At 37.5% G+C, this 25030-nt stretch overlaps 1 protein-coding gene across 2 annotated transcripts in view; it reads right to left on the bottom strand.

Moving 5' to 3' along the window:
* The window catches only part of DDIAS (DNA damage induced apoptosis suppressor), a 45175-nt gene extending 20600 nt beyond the window's left edge, over window positions 1-24575 (bottom strand). Inside the window, exons 1-5 of one of the 2 annotated variants that reach the window (XR_003791399.1) lie at window positions 24463-24575; window positions 17575-17736; window positions 15975-16092; window positions 12212-14847; window positions 8624-8907 (exon numbers count right to left, since the gene is read on the bottom strand). Coding sequence is in view for 1 of the 2 variants with exons in the window: in XM_029207591.1 (XP_029063424.1) it covers window positions 12247-14847; window positions 15975-16092; window positions 17575-17736; window positions 24463-24575 (2994 nt within the window). In the remaining variant the exon portion in view is untranslated. Of the gene's footprint in view, window positions 1-8623; window positions 8908-11969; window positions 14848-15974; window positions 16093-17574; window positions 17737-24462 lie in introns of those variants that run through there. The other variant, XM_029207591.1, reaches the window with a different exon arrangement.
* Window positions 24576-25030: the final 455 nt, after the last annotated feature.

The raw sequence follows: 25030 nt of genomic DNA on the forward strand, positions 1-25030 counted from the left end.
GGTTTCAACGTCGGAATTTCGGGGATGGGGGGGACACAAACATTCAATCTACAGCAGATTGTATTCGTTAATTGGGCTGATTGGCTGCTTAGTTACAGGTTCAATATGAGAGTTACCATATCCACTTCCCCTCTGTTACATAAGAAATACCCCAAGATCTAGGAGAGTTGTAACATACTGTCAATGGCATTTATTGACTCCAGTTAACTTAATCATGTCCCTTAAGCTTATGCTTTCAATGAATCCCTTTATCTCATACCAGCCAAGCTGCAAGCCCTGAGACAAGTAATTTGGTTAAGGCCTGCTGAAAAAATGCCTGTTTTACCAAACACATGTATCTTAAGCTTAGATCTTCAAGGAGTGGGAAAATGCTTCTCCAGCTCCTGCTGATTTTTAGGTCTCTGTTTTAGCCATCTTTGATAACATCTATTTTGGTTGGTTGACTTTGTAATTATTGGAGTCATAGTCAATGGCCAGTGTATACAGCACCTGGATCTAATTACAGGTGCTATTGTGTCTATCAACCCAGGCCCTGAGCCCCTGTATTTGCTGTATACAAAATGAGAAAGCTGCTGGTCAGCCCTGGGTTTTGCAATGTCATGAGTTATCATTTCCCACCCAAGGCAGGCAAGGGATGGACAAACACTTGGCTCTTGGCAGAGCTGGTAGCTCTAGTTAGCAGAAAATTCTTCAGCCGGTGAAGGAATTGTGATGAAGGGAGATAGGCCAAGCGGTCACACACTTCAGCTTGGCACCTAAAGGGAACTGCAGGAAACAGATTGAATCCTATTAGGAGGCCAAGCGGTCACACACTTCAGCTTGGCACCTAAAGGGAACTGCAGGAAACAGATTGAATCCTATTAGGGAAAAGGCAATATTTTTATAGGTGAGTTCATTTCTCTCCCATGGAGATAATTTTCTCTTATCACATCACAAATTAATTTAGGCTGAAAGTACAAGTGATGGATCAGATAAAAACAGTGCAGAATACTTCACCTGCCTTCAACCTTAAATTATTCAAGTGGCTGCAGCCACTGGTCAACAAGAAGGCAGAAGTTGTCTCACAGAGAAATGACTGGCCTAAGAGGTGAGGGTTCTTGCAGCATTCCCCCTAAGGCCTGAGAGGCGGTGCAGTGCACTGGAAAAATCAGAGCTTTGGCTCTGCCACTTAGTGATGTGGCCTTGGCCTTGAGTGAGTTACTTGACTTCTGTAAATGACAAAGTATGTAAAATAACTATGAGGACTGGCCCAAAGAGAGATGCTCCACCTGTCTGTGCCTTTTGTTTCCCTCGTTACAACGCACCTACTTACATTCTTTTCAATTATTTTTAAAACATTAAAAAATATAAACTAAAACATAAGTGCAGGAAAACAAGTGTATCATTTAGTAAACTATTATAAGGTAAACACACTTGTATTTGAGTCAAGAAATAGAACTTTGCCAACCATTCTTGAATCTCCACTCCTTCTCAAAGAAACTATCTTGACTTCATAGTGATCAAGGAATTGACATACACAAGTGTGCATCTCAAGGCACTGGAGTTTAGTCTTGCCCATTAAAAAAAATTTCAGGCGCCTTTTAAATGATTTACAGGCTCCTCCACCATCTTTTTCTTTTCTTTAAAATCATCTGTTGAAGAACATGCATTGTCTGATATGCAGTTTCCTAGTCTGGATTTTGCTGATTTCATTTTTATTGGTGTAGGTCTGCATGTTCTTTTGTCAGTTGTGTATTTTGCAAATTGACAGCTAGATACAGAGGTGAGATTAGACTCAGGTTCAATACTTTTGGCAAGATTAAAGGAAGTGATATATTCTTTCATCTGGAAGCATATAATATATTGTCTTTTTGGTTTTTTTGAAGATCTAATTGACTTTATTGAATGATTCATGAATCAGGCAGCAAGTCATCTAGTAAATAGACAGGTGCTCCTTGTCTCTTTTTGGAATATTAGCAGCCATTGATGCTCAATGAGCACATCCATTATTCATTGGGGATTGCAAAATGGTGATATTCCATTTCTATCATTTATGAAATGTATTAGTTGGAGTCTTTATAAGGAGAATTTCCCTACAGCTATTTGGTTATCCAATGGTACAGTTTATATAAGAAAATTAAGATAAATGTTTAATTTTTTCCCTTTGTTTTTATAAGTTTTCAAGACAATGAACTGGCTCTCTATCATCATTTGAAGGCACCTAGTGTTTAAAGTATCATTATACTCATGAAAGATATATACATATGTCTATATGTGTATATATGTGTACGTGTATACATATAATGCCATATACTCTGATTTTCACTTTTTAAAAAAATTTTCACTGGTTTTTTTGTATCCTTCCAGTAATATTCTACACATATAAAACCATTTATAAATGTTGATGATTATTTGTTTCACTATTTTGCTATTAAAAACAATGTGATATGGAATATCTTTCTTTAATACTTCTTTATATATGAATATAATTGTGGGATAACTTCCTACAAGTGGAAATGCTTTTATAATTTTCATAGATAATGCCAAATTATCTTACACAGAATTCATACCAATTACATTGCCATCAACGATGAATCAGTGATAAGGGATCATTTCCAAAAATACTTTGAGTTGCAAGGGGGAAGCAAGGGGTCAGAAAAGGATTGGATTTTAATAGAGGGAGAAAGATGGGAAGAAGCCATGGTGGAGGTGAGGAATTGGAATTGGTTAAAGGTATTACAACCATAGAGCAGATGCTAATTCAAAATGGTGTCTGAAGAATAAAGGGGTAGGTGAAAGCAAACAGAAAATTCTGGTATTGGAAGGTGTGGTGGTGTAGAAAGAACACTGAATTTGATGGCAGGAACATGTTCCACACTTATTGTCTTATTTAACTCTCACAGTAGCTTTAAGAGGTATTATTTCTGTTTTACAGATAAGATAGTAGAGGCTATGGGGATAACAATATTTTACAGGATTGAATGAAAGCTAAATGATATAATGTATGTGACATCATGTATTAGAGTGTGAGCTTCTTGATAGCAGTTATCTTAAACCTAGCACAGTGCCAGGTACATTCTGGAACGCAACAAACAATTTGCTGAATACTTTTAATGAATGATAGAACCTAACAAAGGTCTGCCACATAAGTTATGGCTATCAAGAAATGGTTATCGACTCTTTAAAGACCAGCAGCTAAAAGAAAAGTCTGGCTGGCCGTGGTATCACATTAGATTCTGATACGTATGCATACATAATCAGTCATCTAACAGGTATAGGTATGACTTTCACAACTGATAATTATCAAAGAAATCTATAAAATGAATAATGCTGATTGAGAAAACCATGTATCTAAAATTTCTCTCTTAGATAAATTTAGGAGTCTATATTTTATGTTTTCCTTGGTAAACACTCTAGGGAAATAAAAAACAGCAGTTTACATATACTTTACTCATTAAATGGTAACAATCTATTAATGAATTGAGGTTGGTTTTTAAATTTAAATATAAAAATTTACTTCACCACTTCCTTTCAAAACTAATAAAGGCATTTTTATAATAAAGGGCACTTATGCCATAATGTTAATAAAAATGGAAATAAAATTCAGATCACTTAAAAGGAGGGAGCAAACCATAAGACCCAGTACAGTGGCTGTAACTGAGCATCATGTTTGGTTTGGAATTCTTTACAAGAAAAAGGAAAAACAGTCAAGGATGCAGTTCCCATTATTAGAAAATAATTAAACATATCAGTTTTAATGGGAAGACAGGTTCTTTTGCCCCTGGTATTAAATTATAACCAAAACACTTCGTTGCACCTTAGGTAGAAGATCCAGACTAGGCAGTGACTTTAAAGAACAAATGCTAACTAGATAATCCTTCTAGTTTTCCATCAGCTTTTCTCTAACCTTAAGTTTCCAGAGTGTTTTTCTATTTAATAATCCTATCATTAGTGCCAAGTACCCAGAAAACACATGATGTTTGTTGTATGAATTCTTGAATTAAAAGAAATGTTGTTGCCAATCTTTATTTAGTATTCAATAATAAAGGAGGCAGAATGGGGCAATAGAGTCCTGGAGTAAGAGTTAGGGTACTTCACGTTCTAACCTCTACCTTATGTAAATGTGAATTCTGGGAAGACTTTTAGCATCTTTGGGTCTCAGTTTCCTCATCTATGAGGTTTAGACCAGTGCTTTTTAACCCTGGATTCACATTAGAATCACCTGGAGAGTTTAAAAAAACTACTGATATGTGAGATTTACCCTCACAAATTCTGATAAATCTGGTCTGGGATGAGATCTAGGCATCAATATGGTTTTAAAAGGTCCCAAGTGATTTAAATGAGCAGCCTATGGATGAGAACCACTGATTCAGATGTTTTCCAAGGTCCCCTCCAGGTCTAAAATGCTAAGAACTGATGAGATCCAATATTTAGAAATTTAATAACTGTTTAACAGTCTAATAAGGTAGCTGCAACTTTGAGGGTAGTTTTTTTTTATCATCTAAAAGGAGTAAAAATCCTGGGACATTTATTATTAAATGATAATTCATGGCAGGTCAAATACTCTAATATAGTCACAAATAATTCAGCCATAAAAGATGGACAAAATGCTTAGGGGACAATCTTAACTCAGTTTTCATTGTTGTGTGAGGTATGGGGGACAGAAGATAACTTGCTCATGGTAAGGAATCTAATAGGATTAGGAATTGCCCATTAAGGCAGGACCTCAGAAGGTCTTTAGTGTAGGGGGAATCAGATATAAACTCTCAGCAGTGGAGGAAGGAAACAGTCCCTAAGAAGTTATAGTCATAATCTGACCCCTGTATGATTTAGCAACCCAAATTCAGCTCATTTGGCAGATCTAAAAAACTCTCACAGTAGAAATTAACACAACATTATAAATCAATTATACTTCATAAAATAAATTAAAAAAATAAAAAGCCCTCAAATATGAATTTAGTTTAAGTTGTTTTATACTGGTAGTGATTCCAGGCACTTGGCAGAAGCAAATGGAAATCCTTCCCCAGAAAACATTTTCTTAGGCCTCAGAATTCTTATAAATAATTTTCCAAAGAAAACAAGTAGCTCCAGCTAAACTAGGCCTCAAGGAAACATGGCACTATGAGTGAGAACCAGCAGAAAAAAAATATGACAATAGGGACCTATCAAGACTTTAGTTACTGAAACTGTCAAACACAGAATATAAAACAACTATGCTTACTGTGTCTAAAGTAGTAACAGACAAACCTGAAAATGTCTAGAGGAAAAAGACTTTAAAATGTGATCTAGCAAATTCGAAAAAAAAAAATCCAGCTTTCAGAAAATAAATAATTTTTGAAAGAAAAACTCAATGGGTAAGTAGAAAAGTATATTAGACACAGATGAAGAGGTCAGAAGAAATTGTATAGAATGCAGCACAAACAGATATAAAGAGGAAAACAATCAAGGAAAGGTTAAGAGAAATGAAAGATAGAGTGAGAATGCATTAACACGTTTAATTGGAATTCTCAAATGAGAGTGGAGTAGAGGCAATATTTTAAGATTATGGCTGAGAAATCTTTAGAACTGTTGAAAGGCACTAATGCACAGATTCAGTAAACTTAATGAATCCCAAGAAGAATTAAAAAAATCCATATCTCAACACATCATTAATAGAACTGAGGAACACTAAAGGCAAAATAAAAATATCCAGAAAGAAAAATATCAGATTACTTTAAAAAAAAAAAAAAAAAAAGGCAGTTAGCTGATTTCTCAACAGCAATGAGAGCCAGGGACAGTTGAATGGCATTGTGAGTGGAAAGAGAATAACTCCTACCCTAGAATTCTACACTCAGAGAAAATATCTTTCAAGATTGAAAGTGAAAAATTGGGAATTCCCTGGTGATCCAGTGGTGAGGACTTGGTGCTTTCACTGCTGTGGCCTAGGTTCAGTCCCTGGTTGGGGAACTAAGATCCTGCAAGCTGTGTGGAGTGGCCAAAAAAAAAAAGATTGAGAGTGAAAATAAAGACATCTTCAAACAAAAAAATAAATATGCAAATTCAAAAAACCTGAGTTTTCCATCAAGAAAATCTCAACAGAAGAAATAATTCTGGGGACTTCCCTGGTGGCACAGTCATTAAGACTCTATGCTCCTGATGCAGGGGGCCTGGGTTTGATTGCTGGTGATCCCACATGCATACCGCACACAACTAAGGAGCCCGCCTGCCCCAACTAAAGACCTGGTGCAACCAAATAAATAAATAAACAGTAAACTGCCAAAACTGGGACACTCAAAACTCAAAAAACAACTCTGGATTAAAAGAAAAAACTACATAGATAAAAGTTAAAAAAAAAAAATTCTGAAGGGTTTATTTCAGACCAAAGGAAAGTGATATAAGATCTAGGATAAAACATAAATTGAAGAGCAAAGAGAATGGTAAATATGTGAGTAAATCTAAAACAAAAACAAAAAAACAAATATAAAAAACTGACTATAGAAACTATACCTTGTGGAGTTAAAAATATAGAATTAAAACTTATAACAAACATAATTAAAAGAAATAGTAAATGGATTAAAAAGATTTAAGGTCTTTGGGAAAGGATTATAAGAAAAAGAAAGGAGAAGTCACAAAACATTGAATAGACAGGATAAATAGGAAGCATGAAATATGATAAACTCAAATATATTTAAATTATTACATTAATTGTTAATGGATGAAATATTCCAGCTAGAGGACAAAGATTGTCAAACTGGACAATAAAAGAAAACCAAACTATATGAGGTTTATAGGAAACATTTCTAAGATGTAAAGATATAGAAAGATTTAAAAGAGAAATGAGGGACTTCCCTGGTAGCACAGTGGTTAAGAATCCGCCTGCCAATGCAGGGGACACGGGTTCGATCCCTTGTCCAGGAAGATCCCACATGCCACGGAGCAACTAAGCCTGTGGGCCACAACTACTGAGCCTGCTCTCTAGAGCCCATGAGCCACAACTACTGAAACCTGCACGCCCTAGAGGCCATGCTCCGCAACAAGAGAAGCCACTGCAATGAGAAGCCCGCACACCACAATGAAGAGTAGCCCTGCTTGCCACAACTAGAGAAAAGCCGTGCGCAACTAAGACCCAATGCAGCCAATAAATAATAAATAAACAAATAAAAGAGAAATGAAAAACAAAAACAAAACCCACTAACCAAGACAAAACTAATGTAGTACAGTAATAACAATTAGATTTTAGGACAAAAAGCATTAATAGCAATGAAACGGGACTTTCCCCATGTCCATCAGGAAGACACAAGATTGAATTTATGTCTAATAACATAGCCTCAAAATGAAATAAAAATTGACAGAACTAAAAGGAGAAATATACATATTCATAATCATAGAGGGAGATTTAAAAATCCCTTTTTCAATAATTAATAAAACAAGGGAAAAGTCAGTACAGATATAGATAATTTGAACATGATTAATATATTTAATATACACATATAAAATTCTGTGTCCAGTAACTGCAGAATATATGTTCTTTTCAAGCACACCTAGAACATTTACAATCTGGCTATAGATTGGGCCAGAAAATGTCTCAACAAATTTCAAAGGACTGAAATAATATAGAATAATTTTTCTGACCACAGTGTAATTCAGGTAGAAATCATTCATAAAGAGATAGCTAGGGAAAGAATCCTTTCTGTTTGGAAATGAAGAAATACATTTGTAAAAAATTCAGGGGTCAAAGAACCCACATGGAAATTATAAAACATTTTGAGCTGAATAATAAAACACTAACATATAAGTTTGGTCTCAGGAGAGTCTAGATAAAAGACTGACTTTGAATTAAACAGCTTATGGGTGGTAACTACAGATGAGTGGATAAATTCAACCAAAGAGTACCTGTATTGGGTTGGCCAAAAAGTTCATTCGGGTTTTCAACAGAAGGGCCAATAACAGAACACTAAGAGGCACCATCTTTTAAAAGGCAGGCAAATGAAGCAGTCAAGGATAATAAGAGGGGATGATCAGACAGTACCTCTAAGAGCTGAGTAAGAAAGGACCCTGCCCAGCCCCATGCTTCAGGGAGACTGATGCTTTGGAGTGTCTTCCTCAAGATTTTTTAAATTCACCTCCAGGTCCTGGGACTAAGGAAGGCACCCTGAGCCTGGATCTGGTCCCCACGTAGACTTGGTTGCCAGAATGCCTCTCTTGAGATTTTCAAGTCCCACTTTGGTGTTGGGACACGTGCCATTTCTCCCATCTGAGGTACTCTCTGACCCTCTAACCCACTCACCTACTCTTCATGCGGAACAAATGCTCTAAGGAGCTCTGGGTCTTGTGCCTATGGAATTTCCCTGGGTCTGAAGAGTGGACCATTTCTACTAGCCGAAGCAATATTTCCTTCACATAATAGTATGAAACTGAGCTGCCAGAATGGTGCTTTTAGGTGACTTCTCATATTGGACACAGAATGAATTCAGGGTTTTGGGTTACCAAACTATTGACCCTTGAGATTGAGTTGTATGTGTGGGTCTGTGCATTGGCTCCCACTGGTCTGTGTTCCAACTATGGGACTGTCTTTGGTCTGTAGACCACCAAGTTTGTGAGGATAGTGACATTGTTCTTAAATTCTGTCCACCTCCCACCACTGGCACCAGGGAGGTCCCCTTACCCTCTCTGCAGGTTCTGCACTGTGTGTCAGGACAGGCCCATCTAATCTGAGGCCTTTTAAGACTGCTGCTCTGCTATGCCAACTGGCTCTTCCAATCAATGTCCTCTCATTTCCAATTGACAGCGACCTTGTGCTCTCTAGGTATGGGCTTAAGCCATGCTGAAGGAGGAATGGGCATTCCTTGCACAAATGAAACTATTCTTCTTGCTCCATCCGTGGGCCTCTTGACTATTCTTCCTGGGTGTGGCTAAGAGATCACAGTTTGGGAATGCAGTAATTACAGCCTAAAAAGTTCAAGAGAAGACACAGTTAGAATATGTGCTCTACGTTTATGCTAGAAAAGTCCAAATGCTAAATATAACCAGAAAATGAATTATTATTCACATTTTCCTGCATACTCTGTGTAAGATCTGCATTTTTGGTAATCATCAGTGAAGCAGAGTAACAACATTTGAGAGAGTTACTGGAAGCCAGTACTCACAGTGGCACAATGGATGCAGCATTATGAGTAAAGATGTAACCAGCATTAAATAAATGACATTAGGGAGCTGTAGAGGTAAGATCTACATAGTTCAATACAATAGTAACTACATTACTACCCTTTAATCACAGTGGGAGATATGAAATTAGCCAGGAATGGCACATTTGACAATAAAGAACATGAAAAGACTATATCCTTGGCCTGAGAAAGGGGTGCTGCCTGTATACTATAAAGAATCTTCACATGCACTGACTGGTCAATAAATGCACATCTTTTTCTTATCCATTATTCTAAATCTTCATTGATGAACTCTACCTTACATGGGACCATGAATTTTGTAATACATCTTAAAATCAAATTGTTTATATAGGGCCCAGCAAAAAAAAAAAAAAAAAAAAAAATTGCCCTGCAGGCATACCTGATCAGAGACTAGGAGAAACCAGAAACCATGAAAATGTTACCTGTATATAGAGTGCAAAGAGATCAAATAAAATAAGGAATGACAAATCCATTGGATTTGAGGGTTAGAAAACTACCAACACCATAGCCACTGGAGGTGGGGGAGAGAGAATAGATTGCAGCAGGTTGAATAGTGAGTGATGTGAAAGCTGACAGTGACTATTTTTTGATGGAGACTGGCTATAAACAACAGTAGCTAGAAGTGAGGGAGCAAGTATTACATGGAGTATCAAAAAGAATGAGTGAAACCGACTGTACATCACTGAGTAAGTAAAAATTCTTGAGTACATAGTGATAGAGAGCAGGAAATGGAAACTCACTAACACCACTGGTAGGCAACTATAATACTAACTCTTTACTCTTAAAAAAAGGAAAAAAAAGAAAAAAAGGACCTGTAGACTAGAGAGATCTGGTGGGCAACATCTTAAGCAAGCGATCTCACTTAGCATCATTAATAGTGGGATAACTTGATACTGTGTCTCCATTGATACAATATGAAGTGCACAACATAAATCCATGAAATATCTCTGCCCAAACCCTAAATCTAATCAAGTCTTTAGACCTTATTTACAGGAAATACTGGAGACAGAGAGACCAGGTGTGATACTACAAAGAAGCAAATACAAAAATCTGTATGTGGGACATTCTACAAAACAATGGTCTGATATTTTCATAAACCCAATGTTGTGGAAAAAAAGAGGTGAACTTCTAGAAAAAGACACAGGAGATATAACCAAACACCATGGAGTCACCTCAATGAAATCCTGGTCAAACAACATTGACAACAATTACAACTTAGGGACAAGTAGAAAAACTTAAATACGGGCTAAACATTAGACAATGTTGTAGAGCTACTGTTATAGTTTTTAGTGTGATAATGATATTGTATCAATAATTATGTAGAAGAAAGTCCTTATTTTAAGAAAACTCATGTTGAAGTATTTCAAGGTAAAATGTCATATCTGCAGCTTACCTTAAAAAGGTTCAGCAAAGGGACTTCCCTGGTGGCGCAGTGGTTAAGAATCTTCCTGCCAATGCAGGAGTCACAGGTTCGAGCCCTGGTCCAGGAAGATCCCACATGCCACGGAGCAACTAAGCCACATGCCACAACTACTGAGCCTGAGCTCTAGAGCCCGTGAGCCACAACTACTGAGCCCGTGTGCCACAACTACTGAAGCCCACATGCCTAGAGCCTGTGCTCTGCAACAAGAGAAGCCACCACAATGAGAAGCCCGTGCACTGCAATGGAGAGAAGCCCCCGCTCGCCGCAACTAGAGAAAGCTCGTGTACAGCAATGAAGACTGAATGCAGCCAAAAATAAATAAGCTAATTTAAAAAAAAAAAGGTTCAGCAGAAACAACTAGATATATCTATAGACACAATGGAAAAAATACACCCATACACAAAAGGCAAAATGTTAAATGACTGAATCTAGGTCGTATGTATAGATGCTGTATCATTGTATCATTCTTTCAACTTCTTTTTTTTGCAAGTTTTCAAAATTAAAAGTGGGGGAAGGGGAGAGAGCCAGTAGAGCAAGACGATAAAGATGGCTATAATGGATCAACAGCCCAAAAAGAAAGATTAGCACTAAATAGGAGGTGTGCATTATTTCTGAGGTTAGAGGAAGAAGAGTTGTGGGTGAGTCGATAGAGACAAGTGGGTAAGTATGGGTGTGGGAAGGTAAGGGAATACAGGTGATCTCCATGAAGTACGAGGCAAGAGTAGGTAGGTGGGTGGCACGAAGAATGGTGAAGATCTGGAATAGTTGCTGTGGGGAATGGCAAAGGGAGCTGACCAGAGATGCACAAAGATTTTACAGGGTGCAGCTGAGGTGCTGCTAAGGACGTGAATGTCTAGAAACTATTCTTCATTTTTGCTTCTTATTAGCCCTTCGAGCTTATCTCCCTATCAGAGACCTGTTTACTCTTCTAGACCATGAGTTTCTGAGGTAAGAGCTTGACTTTCATTTTTGAATTCCCAGCACCTAGCATAGTGCCTGGCATGTAGTAGGCATTCAACAAATAATTACTGGATAAAATAGTGACAGTTTCACATTTACCTCTAAATTGTAAGTTTTTATTGACCTTTCTTCTTATCCCCAGCCCATAGATGCTGCTGGGTTAACTGATTCTCTGCCATGCTCCCAGAGCAACATAAATTTAATATCCGTTAAAAACTTCTATCATCGCATTTACTGCATTGTATTGAAATTGTCCGTTGTATTTCTGTCTTACCCAGTAGACTAAAATCTTTTAAGATCAGTGGCGTTGTAGCTTTGTATCACAAACTCAGAACAGTAGTTGGCTTAATACATGGTAGACATTTTCTGATCTAAGCTGAACAATTAAGAAAGACTTTAAGTTTTGGTTTGCAAAGGCTTTATTTCTGCATGTATGTGTGATTTTAACAAATACTTTCAATAAGCAAAACTGACAATATTACATAAGTACAATCAATAATATAAGATAAAGTGCCAAATTATCTGAAATCAGAGTATTCTGGATAAAACACTGGGAAGAACAATGGCTTCCCCCCATATAAAAAGGCACAACAGCACCTCTTTTCTATTTGCTTCTCTTCAAGTGTTCAAAATGGTAAGAACGTTTTCCATGACACTGGAGGCAAGAGTTTCCAAACAGACTTACCTTTAAAAGCTCAGAAATTGGGTTCAGGTGACATTTTATGAGAACAATTCAGGAGACCAAGCACTTTTAGTTTCAGGCACTGAAGGTGACCAACCTTCTGAAAATGGAAGGCGACATTTGACTTCTGAATGGGAAGCAAGTCCCAAAACCGACTCCTTGAAAACCCAGCCTAACCCTGTACTGTTATAGTCAGGAGATTTCTGTTCTGCTGCTGTAAGCATATTCTTCAAATTTAACTTTTTCTTAATTAAGCATTTATCAGTTCTTTGTTTGACATATTTCAGTTTTTTTCTTGGTAACTCTTTTTGATCAGGAGAATTATAAGCAGCTGGGCATTTCCTTAGACCCATGGCCTGGAATCCAAGCATTTCTGAGGGAAATACTTTTTGTGTGGTAGGAGGGACCCATTCATCAACATCAGTTTCAAGGTACTTAGCAACAGGACAGTTGTTGGAGATCTCTGGTTGTGTAATACTAGATATAGTAGGGCTTCTGGATTTCTGGCTGGTTGTCTTTATATTTTTTGGACAGCTTGGGGTGGTTTGCTGTGCATCATTTACAGTGGAAATCCTTGTCTTTTTATAGTTAGCATCAAGGTCCAAATAAAAGGCAGGTAATTTTTTGAAAGCTCCTGTCATTCCATGAATTCTAGTTTGGTGGAATCCTATAACTGGAGTTGACTGTGAACATGGAACAAAGTCTTGGCTATCTTCAAAATCATATTCTGAATCTGACTGAAAATGAGGTGGAGAGGGACATGTTTTTAGATACAGAGAGGCAGATGTGTTTTGCAAGGATAATTTTTGTGAAGACTGGCTGGAGTTTTCAGAGAATGATCTCAATGAAAAATCAGATTCTGCGTGATGACTTTCTGCCAAAGACTTTCCCCACTGTAACAAAATATCCTGTGACTTTTTGGTCACTTCTGTTGCCATGTCCATTTCTTTAGGACTATCATCAAAGAGATCAGCAGAAGCATTGTAGCCACCTTCATGACCAGCAGAACAGTTTGCTGTTAGGTTATTACCAGTGTGCTCATAAGACATTTCTTTCAATGCGTTCGTACTTCTATTTGGCATACTGCAAAGAGCTTCTAAAGGATATGTGAGTTTCCTGCAAATTGTCAAACTGTCACCCTGGTTCTTTGGCCGCCTACAGTATTGTTTATTTTCTAAGTTGTGAAGGTTGGAAACATCATTATACCTCCTAGAACTCAAAGTTGTCAACTTTTCACTCATTTCGGATAGTGATTTTTCTCCACACCCATTAAAATATTTGCTATTGAGACAAGAATGGTCAGTCTCTGAACTATCGTGCTTAAGTGAAATTTCAGCCTCATGTGGTGGAATTCTGGTAGACTTAAGAGTAACTGTTGTGCCTGAGCCTTTTGAAGATGGAAACAGAACTGACAGATAAACATTTGGTAGAAGATTTTCAGAAATGCCTCTTTCACTACTACTTATAGAGATAGTCTCTGCTGTGTTCTCTGGTTGTGACTCCTTATGAACGCTAGGACTTGGATTTGCTTCACAGTTGGAAAGGAAGTTATTTTTGCTGGAGTTTGCTTTGACTGTTGCTTGTGGTGATCTTAAGCCTATAGGTGGTGCATGCAAGCATCTAGTAGTCCTCTGTGGAGTCACGGATAACCTGCTGTGGTCTGCATGTAATTTACTGACGTCACTATCTAGATGACATTTCCTGCTACTGCCATCTGTCTGGGTTATAGCAATCTCACTTTCGATAGCTGCCAGAAATTTGTTTAGGCTTTCAGAGAGTGGAAGGTCAGCCCAGATCTCAGGGTCACAGTCCTGAGAACCCCCAGCTATCTCTTCAAGTCTGAGTGATGAAGGTGGACAACACACAGATCTCTCCTGAAAGCTAGCGGGGGTATCTACATCATGATACTGGTGACATGTTAGCTCATGCTGGGAATATATATTTTTAACTTCCACTGCACTGTGGAAGGATTTTGTATTACTTGGCTCAAGGGGCTCTTGCACTTTCAAAGGGAATAAATTAGAACCAGGAACTCCAATTTCATGATGATTGCTATGAACCGCACTTGGCTGATTAGCTTGTAAGCCAAGTTCTTCACCCAGCTTTTGTGCTGCACTCTTTTGATCCATATAAGAAACAGGGCTCCATAAACCCTGAATGGTATCGTGGCAGCTATTGGAACCAGTGGCCTCTGCAGAGGAGATGCACATTCTGTTCTGGTGAAGAGTATCAATGGCCTCGCTTTGTTCTGAAGCTGAAAAATCATCATCATCTGTTAGTTGTGAAACAACGGAAGTGAGTTCAAGTGATAGCTGCCAGAATCCTGAAAAATCATCGCCGCCATGGGACTCAAAACGACAAGAACTGCTGTCAGGGCCACATATGCTGCTGACATCGCTATTTGAATTTTCTAAAGCAAGTAGGTGGCTATTAGGTGCCTGGGAGCCACAGTGAAGTTTCCTGATATCAGAAAGCTGCAAAAGCCGATGGAAATAGTCAATGACAGTGAAGCCTACGACACCTGGGTCTGGTAGAACAATCTGGCAAGCTACTAGCGCTTTAACTTCTCTCTTGTGGTCTGAGCACTGCTCTAAGAGGTTACTGGAACCTGAACCTTGTCGATATTGGCTTTCAAAATTCTGTGAAAGAAGTAAATGAATTTAAATCAGAATAATATTTTCTTCCTTTGACTCAAATGTGAAACAGGGATTTAAAAGGTTAAAAACAGATGCAACTATAACCCCCACCCCTGTAATTTCAATTCCTCTAGCGTTATAGGGTTTAACGCTAGAGGAATTGAAATTATGGGGAAGTAAACCTTGGAGTAAAGAGACTTGTCTTTAAATTTTGGTTCTAAAATTTCCTAGTGTTGGGACTTTGGATAAGTTATTAGGAGCCTTAGTTTTCTCATTTATAAAATAAGGATAAAAATGCAGGATTACTGTATTAGCAATAACACACAAAAAACTATAGTGCTTAGCAAATAGTAGTTGCTCAATAAATGGTAACTACTATTATATTTCTCATTAGCTTCCATAAGCTTTCAGTGTTTAAAGGAATGTTCTCACTTTAAAAAAAAAGAAGAAGAAGAAAAAGAGCCATCTGAGATTTTAAGAAAGAAAACCTCTGTAGCTTCTGGTTTCATCTTCCCTTTGGGTTTTCTCACTGTTCAGCTGTGAAGTGCTGTATTCCGCTTTTTAAAACCCTGACTGCAGTGTAGGCAAAATGCTGATTTGTTCCCTTTAGCATACAAGAGACAGAAAACGATTACTCCTTCAGTCAGCACATTCTCTGGACTTTTTCTATAGTCACTTTTATAATTACTTAAGATGATCCTTCCTAACCTATTCTTACAGTTATCAACACTCAGTTACTTTGCCTTCAAGGCTAGTTCCCTCTTTCTCCTTTTATAGATAAGATTAAAAAGCTAGAGTTGACGAAAGTTTTACTACAGAACCTGAACTGAATTTAGAGGGTACAGTAAATACCAAATATCAAAACAAAATATCTAACACTTGTGAATTTATAATAAATTTAGATTTTTTAAGTTCTGAATGCATTTGAATGGGGCTCTTCTAACTTTTGAAAGAGGAAGTTGTCATACATGGTATTTTAACAGATCACCTATAGCCTATTTTTACAAAGCTTAAAGTGCTTCCACAGGCTCTCACACTTACGACTCCTAAAAACTATTTAGAAAATTAAAATCATTTCATTACAATGGAAATGTTAGCATAATAATAAAAAGAAAGCTAGTCTCAATTACCGTCACTCCAAAAATAAAGCTTTGTCCAACAAAGCAAGTTTCAACTGCTTTAGTTAATAGGGTCTGAGTTGCATCACTGTCCAGTGTTTCTGGAATTTCATTACGATCTTGAATGTACCTTGATTGGAAAGAAAATAAAAAATGGGAAGAGATAAGCTTTGAAATTTTAACTCTCCACAAAGAAGACACAATTAGTTTGAAAATACAGCATGAAGCTTTTGAGTTACATATAGGGGGGAAAAAAAGTGACTTTAAGAGCTACGCATTTTGTTCCCTCTAGGTTCTTATAGCCTAGAAAGACAAAAACAACTGATCAAGTGTGAATAAAGTAGATGCCTGCCTAGTAATCAGCCCCAGCAATTATTCTAAAAGTGTCACTGGGATCTTTAACCCTTCTCCTCAAAGCAGAGGGGGAAGTCTTTCCTCGTCGCTGGCAATCCTGGCTGTGGTCACTTGGCCTTCCCTTTCTTCAAATCACTTTGCTCTCAACTATAAGGAGATGAACAGAGATTTCCTCTGTTAAGTATTAGGGGAGGAGGGCAGAAGACTGAAGGGGAGAAAAAGCTTCAGTTGCTTACATATATCCTTACATTCTCAGAACATCTTAACAGGTCAAGCTATGCAGATGAACTTGCAATGCAAATGAAATAAATGACAAAATTCAATTTCTGATATGCAAATATTCCTTCAAATAGCTTCTTCCACCTCAAGAGACCTTAGCCACTTGATTTGAAAAATCCTTCAGTTTGAAACAATTTTACTTTCTTTTTTTCTTTTTTCTTTTTTGCAGTACGCGGGCCTCTCACCACTGTGGCTTCTCCCATCGCGGAGCACAGGCTCCGGACGCACAGGCCCAGCCGCTCCGCGGCACGTGGGATCCTCCCAGACCGGGGCACGAACCCGCGCCCCCCGCATCAGCAGGCGGACTCCCAACCACTGCGCCACCAGGGAAGCCCTACTTTCTTATTATATATTTCTCTAACTTCGATTAGAGTTTTGTAATTTAACAGTCTAATTACAGTTTGGTTGGAGCATGGTTTAACATCATCACAATAGGTATTAAGTAAATAAACATCTTTCTAATTCTCACTTGATTATCTTTTAAATGAACTGATGATCTGAGGTCGAGTGATCATCTGTTTTTACTAAATGCATATTACCTTAAAAACACATATCTTCGGGGGCTTCCCTGGTGGCGCAGTGGTTAAGAATCCGCCTGCCAATGCAGGGGACACGGGTTCGAGACCTGGTCCGGGAAGATCCCTCTACCGCGGAGCAACTAAGCCCGTGCGCCACAACTATTGAGCCTGCGCTCTAGAGCCCGCGAGCCACTGAAGCCCGCGCGCCACAACTACTGAATCCTGTGCGCCTAGAGCCTGTGCTCTGTAACAAGAGAGAAGCCACCACAGTGAGAAGCCCGCATGCTGCCACGAAGAGTAGCCCCCGCTCACCACAACTAGAGAAAGTCCGAGCAGCAACAAAGACCCTGCACAGCCAAAAATAAATAAAACAAAAAAACCAAAAAAACCCCACATGTCTTCAAATTCTATTGATGTACTAAAGTAGTAGCTAGGAAAAAGAATGCTTTAAATATTCTTACCTGTGCAAACCAGTGGCTGTAAGACCAAAAAATGCATCTAAGCAGCTTCCAAATACAGTAATACCAAATAATTTGTTTGATTCTGCAACTTTTAAGGCAAGCTTATATCTGTAACTGGCATTTTCAGCTTCACCAGTAGAGCCACATTTTGGACAATTAGACCTGGAAAAGTGGAGGAAAAAAGCATAGAGACGTTCACTTACTTTTTTTTAATATGCTGTAAAACAAATCTGGAAAAGTAAAGATTAAAAATAATATTTTATGTACAAAATGTACAAGTTACATCCTTGTTAAACGATTTCAGATCAACCTCTTTTGAATTTTCTCTATTCATAACAGTTACTTTACTGATTTAAATTAAGTAGCACCAAATTGATAGAAATTGAAGGAAAACTGTGTGTGCGTGTGTGGGGAGAGAGAGGGGTGTGGGGAGGGAGGGTGGCTCGTTGGTTGTTACTGGGTAGCTAAATCATCATTAACAAATGAGGCATATTATAGTCTGAGGTTGGGGGTGGGGGCAAACTAGATATAATGAAGCGAGCACCACACCAACAGAAGACCTGAGTCTATCTTCTGTTAAAAGGACAATGAATAATCTCGAAACATTTAATAAATACTTATACACAAAGTACCTAGTCATATTTTTCTCACTATTATAAGAATAACTTTACTTTCTTTAATTTAGTTCATTGAAATATGCTGAGAATTTATTAGATTACAAAAACTAGGTACAAAACATCTTGTTTAACTTGTTTGTAAGGCAATTATGCAATTATGGCCAAAGGCATTCTTTTTTTGGGGGGTGGGGTGGTGGTTCATGTTTAATAGTGAAGATGGCCTAGGTCATGTTTAGACATTAGTTGATTTTCTTTTTTCAAGTTTGAATTCTATCAAACACTTTTTTTTTTTTTGCCAAAGCCTTTCTTATCAAAAATTACTGTGTATGGGCTTCCCTGGTGGCACGGTGGTTAAGAATCCGCCTGCCAATGCAGGGGACACGGGTTCGACACCTGGTCTGGGAAGATCCCTCTACCGCGGAGCAACTAAGCCCATGTGCCACAACTACTGAGCCTGTGCTCTAGAGCCCGCGAGCCACAGCTACTGAAGCCCGCAGGCCTAGAGGCTGTGCTCTGCAACAAGAGAAGCCACCGCAGTGAGAAGCCCATGCACTGCAACGAAGAGTAGCCCCCGCTCGCCACAACTAGAGAAAAGCCCACGCACAGCAATGAAGACCCAACACAGCCAAAAAAATAAATAAATAAATAAATTTATGAAAAAACAAAACAAAACTGCTGTGTGTCGAGTATAACACTACTGTTATGTACTAGCAGTCTGGTCTTGGGATAAATACTAAATCCCTTAAATTTAGATTTCCTTATCTGTGAAATCCAGGGTTGAAGAAGGATAAAATGAGACAAAGTATAAGAAAAGAAAGTAAAGAAAGAATCTAGTACAGATCTTGTCAAATTAATGTGTTTAGTCTGCTTCTTCCTCATAATTATATTAAATATTGTGATGGTTACCGTCACTTCTACTTATGCTTCCCCTCTTTTCTAGTTGTTTGCAATATCTTAGAACTCTGCTATCCATTTTTCACATTCTTAATTTAACAAATTGACCCCTTAAAACATCTTATGGTAATGGTTAATCCTAGAACTGTTTTTTCTTCATGTCGCTAATGATCTGGCTTAAAAATGTGAATAGAAAATGTTAGAGACAGTTGTATAAATTTGATTGCTGCCATACAGCCACTAGGGGGAGCCTGAATTCCATGGCTCACAAGGTGACTCTTTTGAACAAAGGTTAATCCTTCATATAAGAAGTTACTGGGGCTCCCCTGGTGGTGCAGTGGTTAAGAATCCGCCTGCCAATGCAGTGACACGGGTTCGAGCCCTGGTCCGGGAAGATCCCACATGCCGCGGAGCAACTAAGCCCATGAGCCACGACTGCTTAGCCTGTGCTCTAGAGCCTGCAAACCACAACCACTGCCCGCATGCCACAACTACTGAAGCGTGTGTGCCTAGAGTCTGTGCTCCGCAACGAGAAGCCACCACAATGAGAAGCCCGTGTAGCCCCCGCTTGCTGCAACTAGAGAAAGCCCGTGCGCAGCAATGAAGACCCAACGCAGCCAAAAAAATAAATAAATAAAAACAATAAATAAATTAAAAAAAGAAGTTACTGACTCATCATCATTACATCTGTGCTAATTATTAATTTGTTTTTCCACACTGATGATGGCTCTGTGCCAATCCATTCATATAATCTTAACCAAATTGGCTGGAGTTTGTGTTGTAGTCTGGCCATAGGAGGAAGTGAAGGTAATCGACTTACCGGGGCATAAAACCTCATTAGCACCAAGCTCTAGTGAAATGAATTAAGTGTTTTAAATATATATTAGAACTTCTTTAAAAATTATGTACTAATAACGCATTCAGATCTAATGTAAAATTCTTAGCAAATCTTACAATTAATGTGCATCAGTGTTTTACAGTTTACAAATGTTTTCAACATACATTATTTCCTTCTGATACATAAACAAGGCATTTACTCCCATTCACAAACTGGGAAATTGGGGTGAATTTTTGCCCAATGTGACAAAGTTAGTGATTTTTATGACCAGATCCAAGGCTTTGGATTCCTTGCCTGGAGTTCTTTCTTGTATAACTATAAGAACAGTATGGTTAATAATGAACTATCTTACAAATACAGAGTATCAATGATAGCCTAAGAAAGACTAGTATTAATGCATTATTAGCATTAATGCATATATACACTAAATTATTTATACTTTTATGTTATATATAAAATGAAGATATTTATGTAGTTTCCTTTAATCCTTTTGGGAATAAGTCTGAATTGAAATAAATGTTAGTATGGAGTAATACAGATCACAGCTTTTCAAACTTCAGTATGCATACCAATCACCTAGGGATCTTCTTAAAATGAAGATCCTGATTCACGAAGTCTGGGACAAGGCCCAAGATTCTGCATTTCTAACAAGCTCCCAGGTGATGCTGATGCAGCCGTTCCTCAGACCACATTTTGAGAAGCAAGGGTAGAGACAACACATTGAAATCACAGTCCTCTGATTTAACTTCTAGAGGCACCCCTATTTCCAAAATGTCATTTGTTATGGAATAGTAGTTTTCAAACATATTTGGTCTCAGGGACCCTTTATACTCCTAAAAATTATTGAGAATACCAAAGAGCTTTTGCTTATGTGGGTAATATCTATCTATATTTCCAATTGAAAATGAGAAGTTAAATGAAAGTGAGAATTCTAAAAAATATTTATTAATACCTTAAAAAATAGATCCATTGCATAAACAAAAAGAACATATTTTTACAAAAAATAACTATGTGTTCCAAAATAAATCAGTGAGAAGAGAGTAGCATTGCTTTATATTTTGCAAACCTGTTTAATGTCTGTCTTAATAGACAGCTGGATTCTCATACCTCCTTCTCTGCTCACTCTGCTGTGATATCACATGTCATGGAGCCTCTGGAAAATTCCACTATGCACTTTTACGAGAATAAGAGTGAAAAGGCAAATTATGCCTTAGAATTATTATGAAAAGTTTTGACCCCAAGAAGCCTCTGAAAGGATCTATCTAAAATAATACTTGTATTTGCTACCTTTTTTGTTTGATACCAGTTAAAACATTCTTTCATTCATTTATTTTTCTAGGTTAGTGTACTTATATTTAGCCCCAAAGTAGAAAAATTGATGAGATTAGTAACCCTTTGAAAATCTGATGAAAGCAATGGACTCTCTTCTCTCCCAGAAAACTGCACACATAACCATAACACACAATATTTTACATATTTCACAGGTAAAGGTAATGAAAAATATTAAAAAATAACATAGGAAAAGAAAGTTCTTAGTGCAGAGACAGATTTCTAGACCAAAGGGATAATGGGTCCCGTTAAGTGAATCAGAAGGGCAATTTACATGTTTGGGCTGGCCGGATTGCTTATATGGACAAATGAGTCCCCTTTCTTGCTCATAATTTTTGGGAGTACATACACCTCCCCCATACATATATAAAATCATATATATATATATATATATATATATGTGTATGTTTGTTCCTTCATATGAGATTACCATATTCACATATACAAATGTGTACATATGTATATATACATATTCACATATATATGAATATGATATAACTTTTATACAGCTGACCCTTGAACAACACAGGTCTGAACTGCAACAGGTTCACTTATACATGGATCTTTTCAAGAGTAAATACTATATAGTACTATATATTCTGTGGTTGGTTGAATTCTTGGATGTGGAACTGTGCATATGGAGGAACCACAGGTATGGAGGACCTGCATAAATGGAGGAACTGCACATATGGAGGGCCAACTATAAGTTATACTGTGTAGAGGGTTGGCGCCCCGTGTTGTTCAAGGGTCAACTGTACATATAGTTTTTACATTTTTATTTCTTTATCTGTATCTTTATCTATGTCATGGAATCTTTTTTGAAAAGAAATCTAATTTGGAACCCTAATTCAAGGCTGAGAATGGAGCTGTTGTTGAAACTAAAGTGGGGCCCTAAAGCCCTACCTACTAGTCAGCACAATCCACTATTACTTCTCTAATCCTATCTCCTTCTAGAAGCATAGAACCCTAAGGCTCTGCAGAACAGTAATTTGAAAACCACCACTGCTCTAATCTTGGAGGTTAATAAGAGAAAAAAGTTAATCCCATAAACACAAAACGTATTATGGTGGTTGTCACTAAGGATTTGGGGTTCAATGAAAAACTTTTAGGGAGCAGGCTTTTTGCTCTTCACTGTCTCTAAAATCTTCTGTAAAGGCTACAGTGTGGAATTCCTCTGTCATAAACTTGCTGTGCTGCAGCAGTGAGGAATTTCTGTTTCCTGTGCTGGCTTACAACTGACTCCAGGTAAGAAAAAAGGAAAGCAGAGATAACAGTAGAAAAGATAAGCACTGGAAATTATGGGAATAGACTTTGTGTAGCACTGTTAATGTAATATCTGTAGAGGAGAGGCTATATTTTTGTGTACTACATTTCCACAGGCAAGGACAAAGTGCTGTGGATTTTATGTGACTAAATGGTCCAATTAGAGCTCAGTTTTCTGGGGGCATCTTAAACTCTGGGAAAGAGAGGGGGAGGTATCATTCTGGATACAAATTTCACTGCTAATTTAGAGGTAATATAGTAATTATGGATCTAGATAGCAGTCAGACTGTTTAGGCTTGAATATGTTTCTGCCACTAACTATCTGGCTTTGTGATTTGGGGCAAGTTATTTTACTTTTCTAAGCTTTAATTTTCTCCTTTGAAAGTTGGCATTAACAGTAGCATCGCCTCACAGGGCTGTTGTATTAAAAGATATAATGCTTACAAAGTTCCTAGTACCATGTGTAGCATATAGTAAACATTCATTAATGTTATCTATTGTTATTACCAGTCTAAAGAGGTAAAAATGGCAGTATTGTTCAGCCTAAATGGTTGTTATAGATTATCTTTAAAAGAAATGACTTGGGGGAAAAAAACTCAGTTTTAAAAATGTTTCACATTTATATATTACTAATTATGTATCACACAATGTTTGAAGCATTAATTCACAACAATCCTATGAAGCAGATATTATTAGTTTCCCCATTTTGAGATCCAGATAATTTAAGTGACTTGCCCAAGGCTACACAGCTTTAAGTGGCAGGGTTGAGAGTTGAACCCAGGTAGTCTGGCTCCAGAGAACTGTGCTTTTTAATCACCAGGATATAATGCAATAGGTAAAGTATACTTGCCCAAGATCATACAACTATCAAGTGTCAGAGCCTATCTACAATGCTGTTGTGTTTTCCGAAGCTTGAAATCGTTCCATTTTACCACACTGCTTCTAAGAATAGGTCCTAAAGGAAAACAGTCCCTGGGTTTTAGTTTTTTCAGAAAATAGGTAGGAACCTGAAAATGAGTGAAGCTAAGTCTAGATCGAAGACAACCTAGACACTATCACATTGTCATTTATTCATTCATTTAACATTTATTGTGTATTTTCTATGAACTAAACCATAGGCTGAATGCTGAGGATTTAATGATGAATAACACAAATAGGTTCTTTCTCTCAGTTTACAAATGAGTACTTGAAAGAATAGCTTAATAAAGAAATAGTGAAAACTACTGGAAGGATGACTTAGAGTCCAGGTGTGGGTTGGAACTGTCAATTCCTCCCCATACAATGCTAACTAGACAAAAAAGACTAGTTAAGCATATTGCTGGCCTACTACTCTACTTACCTACTACTAGGTACTTACTAGATATTCTTATTCTCACCCCTAGGAAGAGAGAATGTATTCTTAAGGAACTCCAACCCTAACCTCTCACCTGTACTCTATAAAGATCAGAGAAGAATCCTAGGCTCTCAGGTCTAGTTGGCCTGAATCTGGGCACCATAATAAAGTATTCTGTGGCAAGCACAGGTGCTGAAGGATACAGAGATTACAATAACAAAGTCCCTGTTCTCAGGGAGTTTATTCATTTATTAAAAAATAATCTGGAGATTATGCAAAAATAAGCAAACAATGAACAAACAAAAAACCCCTACACTATTTCCAGGGATATCCCAGAAGTGTACTAAGTTTTTGCATCAGGCTCGTGACTTCCTCTCTGAGAAATTAGTTTTCTTCTCTGAAGCAGGTACTTAGTAAAGACTTGGAGATAATCTGAAACATCCCTCTAGTAATAGAGGATTACCAGCCAATTCTATTCCAGGATTTACAGAAGAACCAATCTAAGAGAATCTTAAGTCCTGATACAAATATAATCCTTACTTGCCTTTGAGCCATAGGAAATCTACAGTGTACACTTGCATTTTCTTTCTCACACTTTCAGGCTTTATTTTTACCTTTTGGAGACCAGGAGTATCCGAGAGAAGCACTTTTGACATGAAGGATATATAAAACTAGAATTCTGGAGAGCAAGAACTGAGGCAAGAAGAAATTTTCTTCTTCTATTCATGTGTCCTCACTGTGGTCTACAAAACAAAATAACCATGGGATGAATGGCAAATCTTTAATTGCATGTGTGTAATTCATTTCTTAGGAAAATCACTTAAACTTCACTGCAAAGTCAATAGATTTTTTTTTGTAGTAAATGTTAGTGTATTGGAAAACTAATTTTCTTTTTCTGTTTAATTAAGAAAATAAGATTTAAAACAGAGTAGTTCAAGCAAATATTCTGTTTTTGAATAAATGCTCCACCCCAGTAATTCAAGAAAGGTATCATTTAATTTCTTTCAACATCTTTATAAGAAGAGCTATATAGAACTTGTTTCCACTATTAATAGAAAGGAACTTAAATGAACTTACAGGAATGTTTAAAAGAAACGAAACTGGTGGGAAATAGTTCTTTTCAGCTGGAAAAAAAATCACTTCATTAGATTTCAGTATGTACATTTCTACACAGCTTGAAGA

This window comes from Monodon monoceros, unplaced genomic scaffold (genome assembly GCF_005190385.1).
Source record: "Monodon monoceros isolate NGI ecotype Baffin Bay Population unplaced genomic scaffold, NGI_Narwhal_1 Super_Scaffold_7, whole genome shotgun sequence".
Lineage (NCBI taxonomy): Eukaryota > Metazoa > Chordata > Mammalia > Artiodactyla > Monodontidae > Monodon > Monodon monoceros.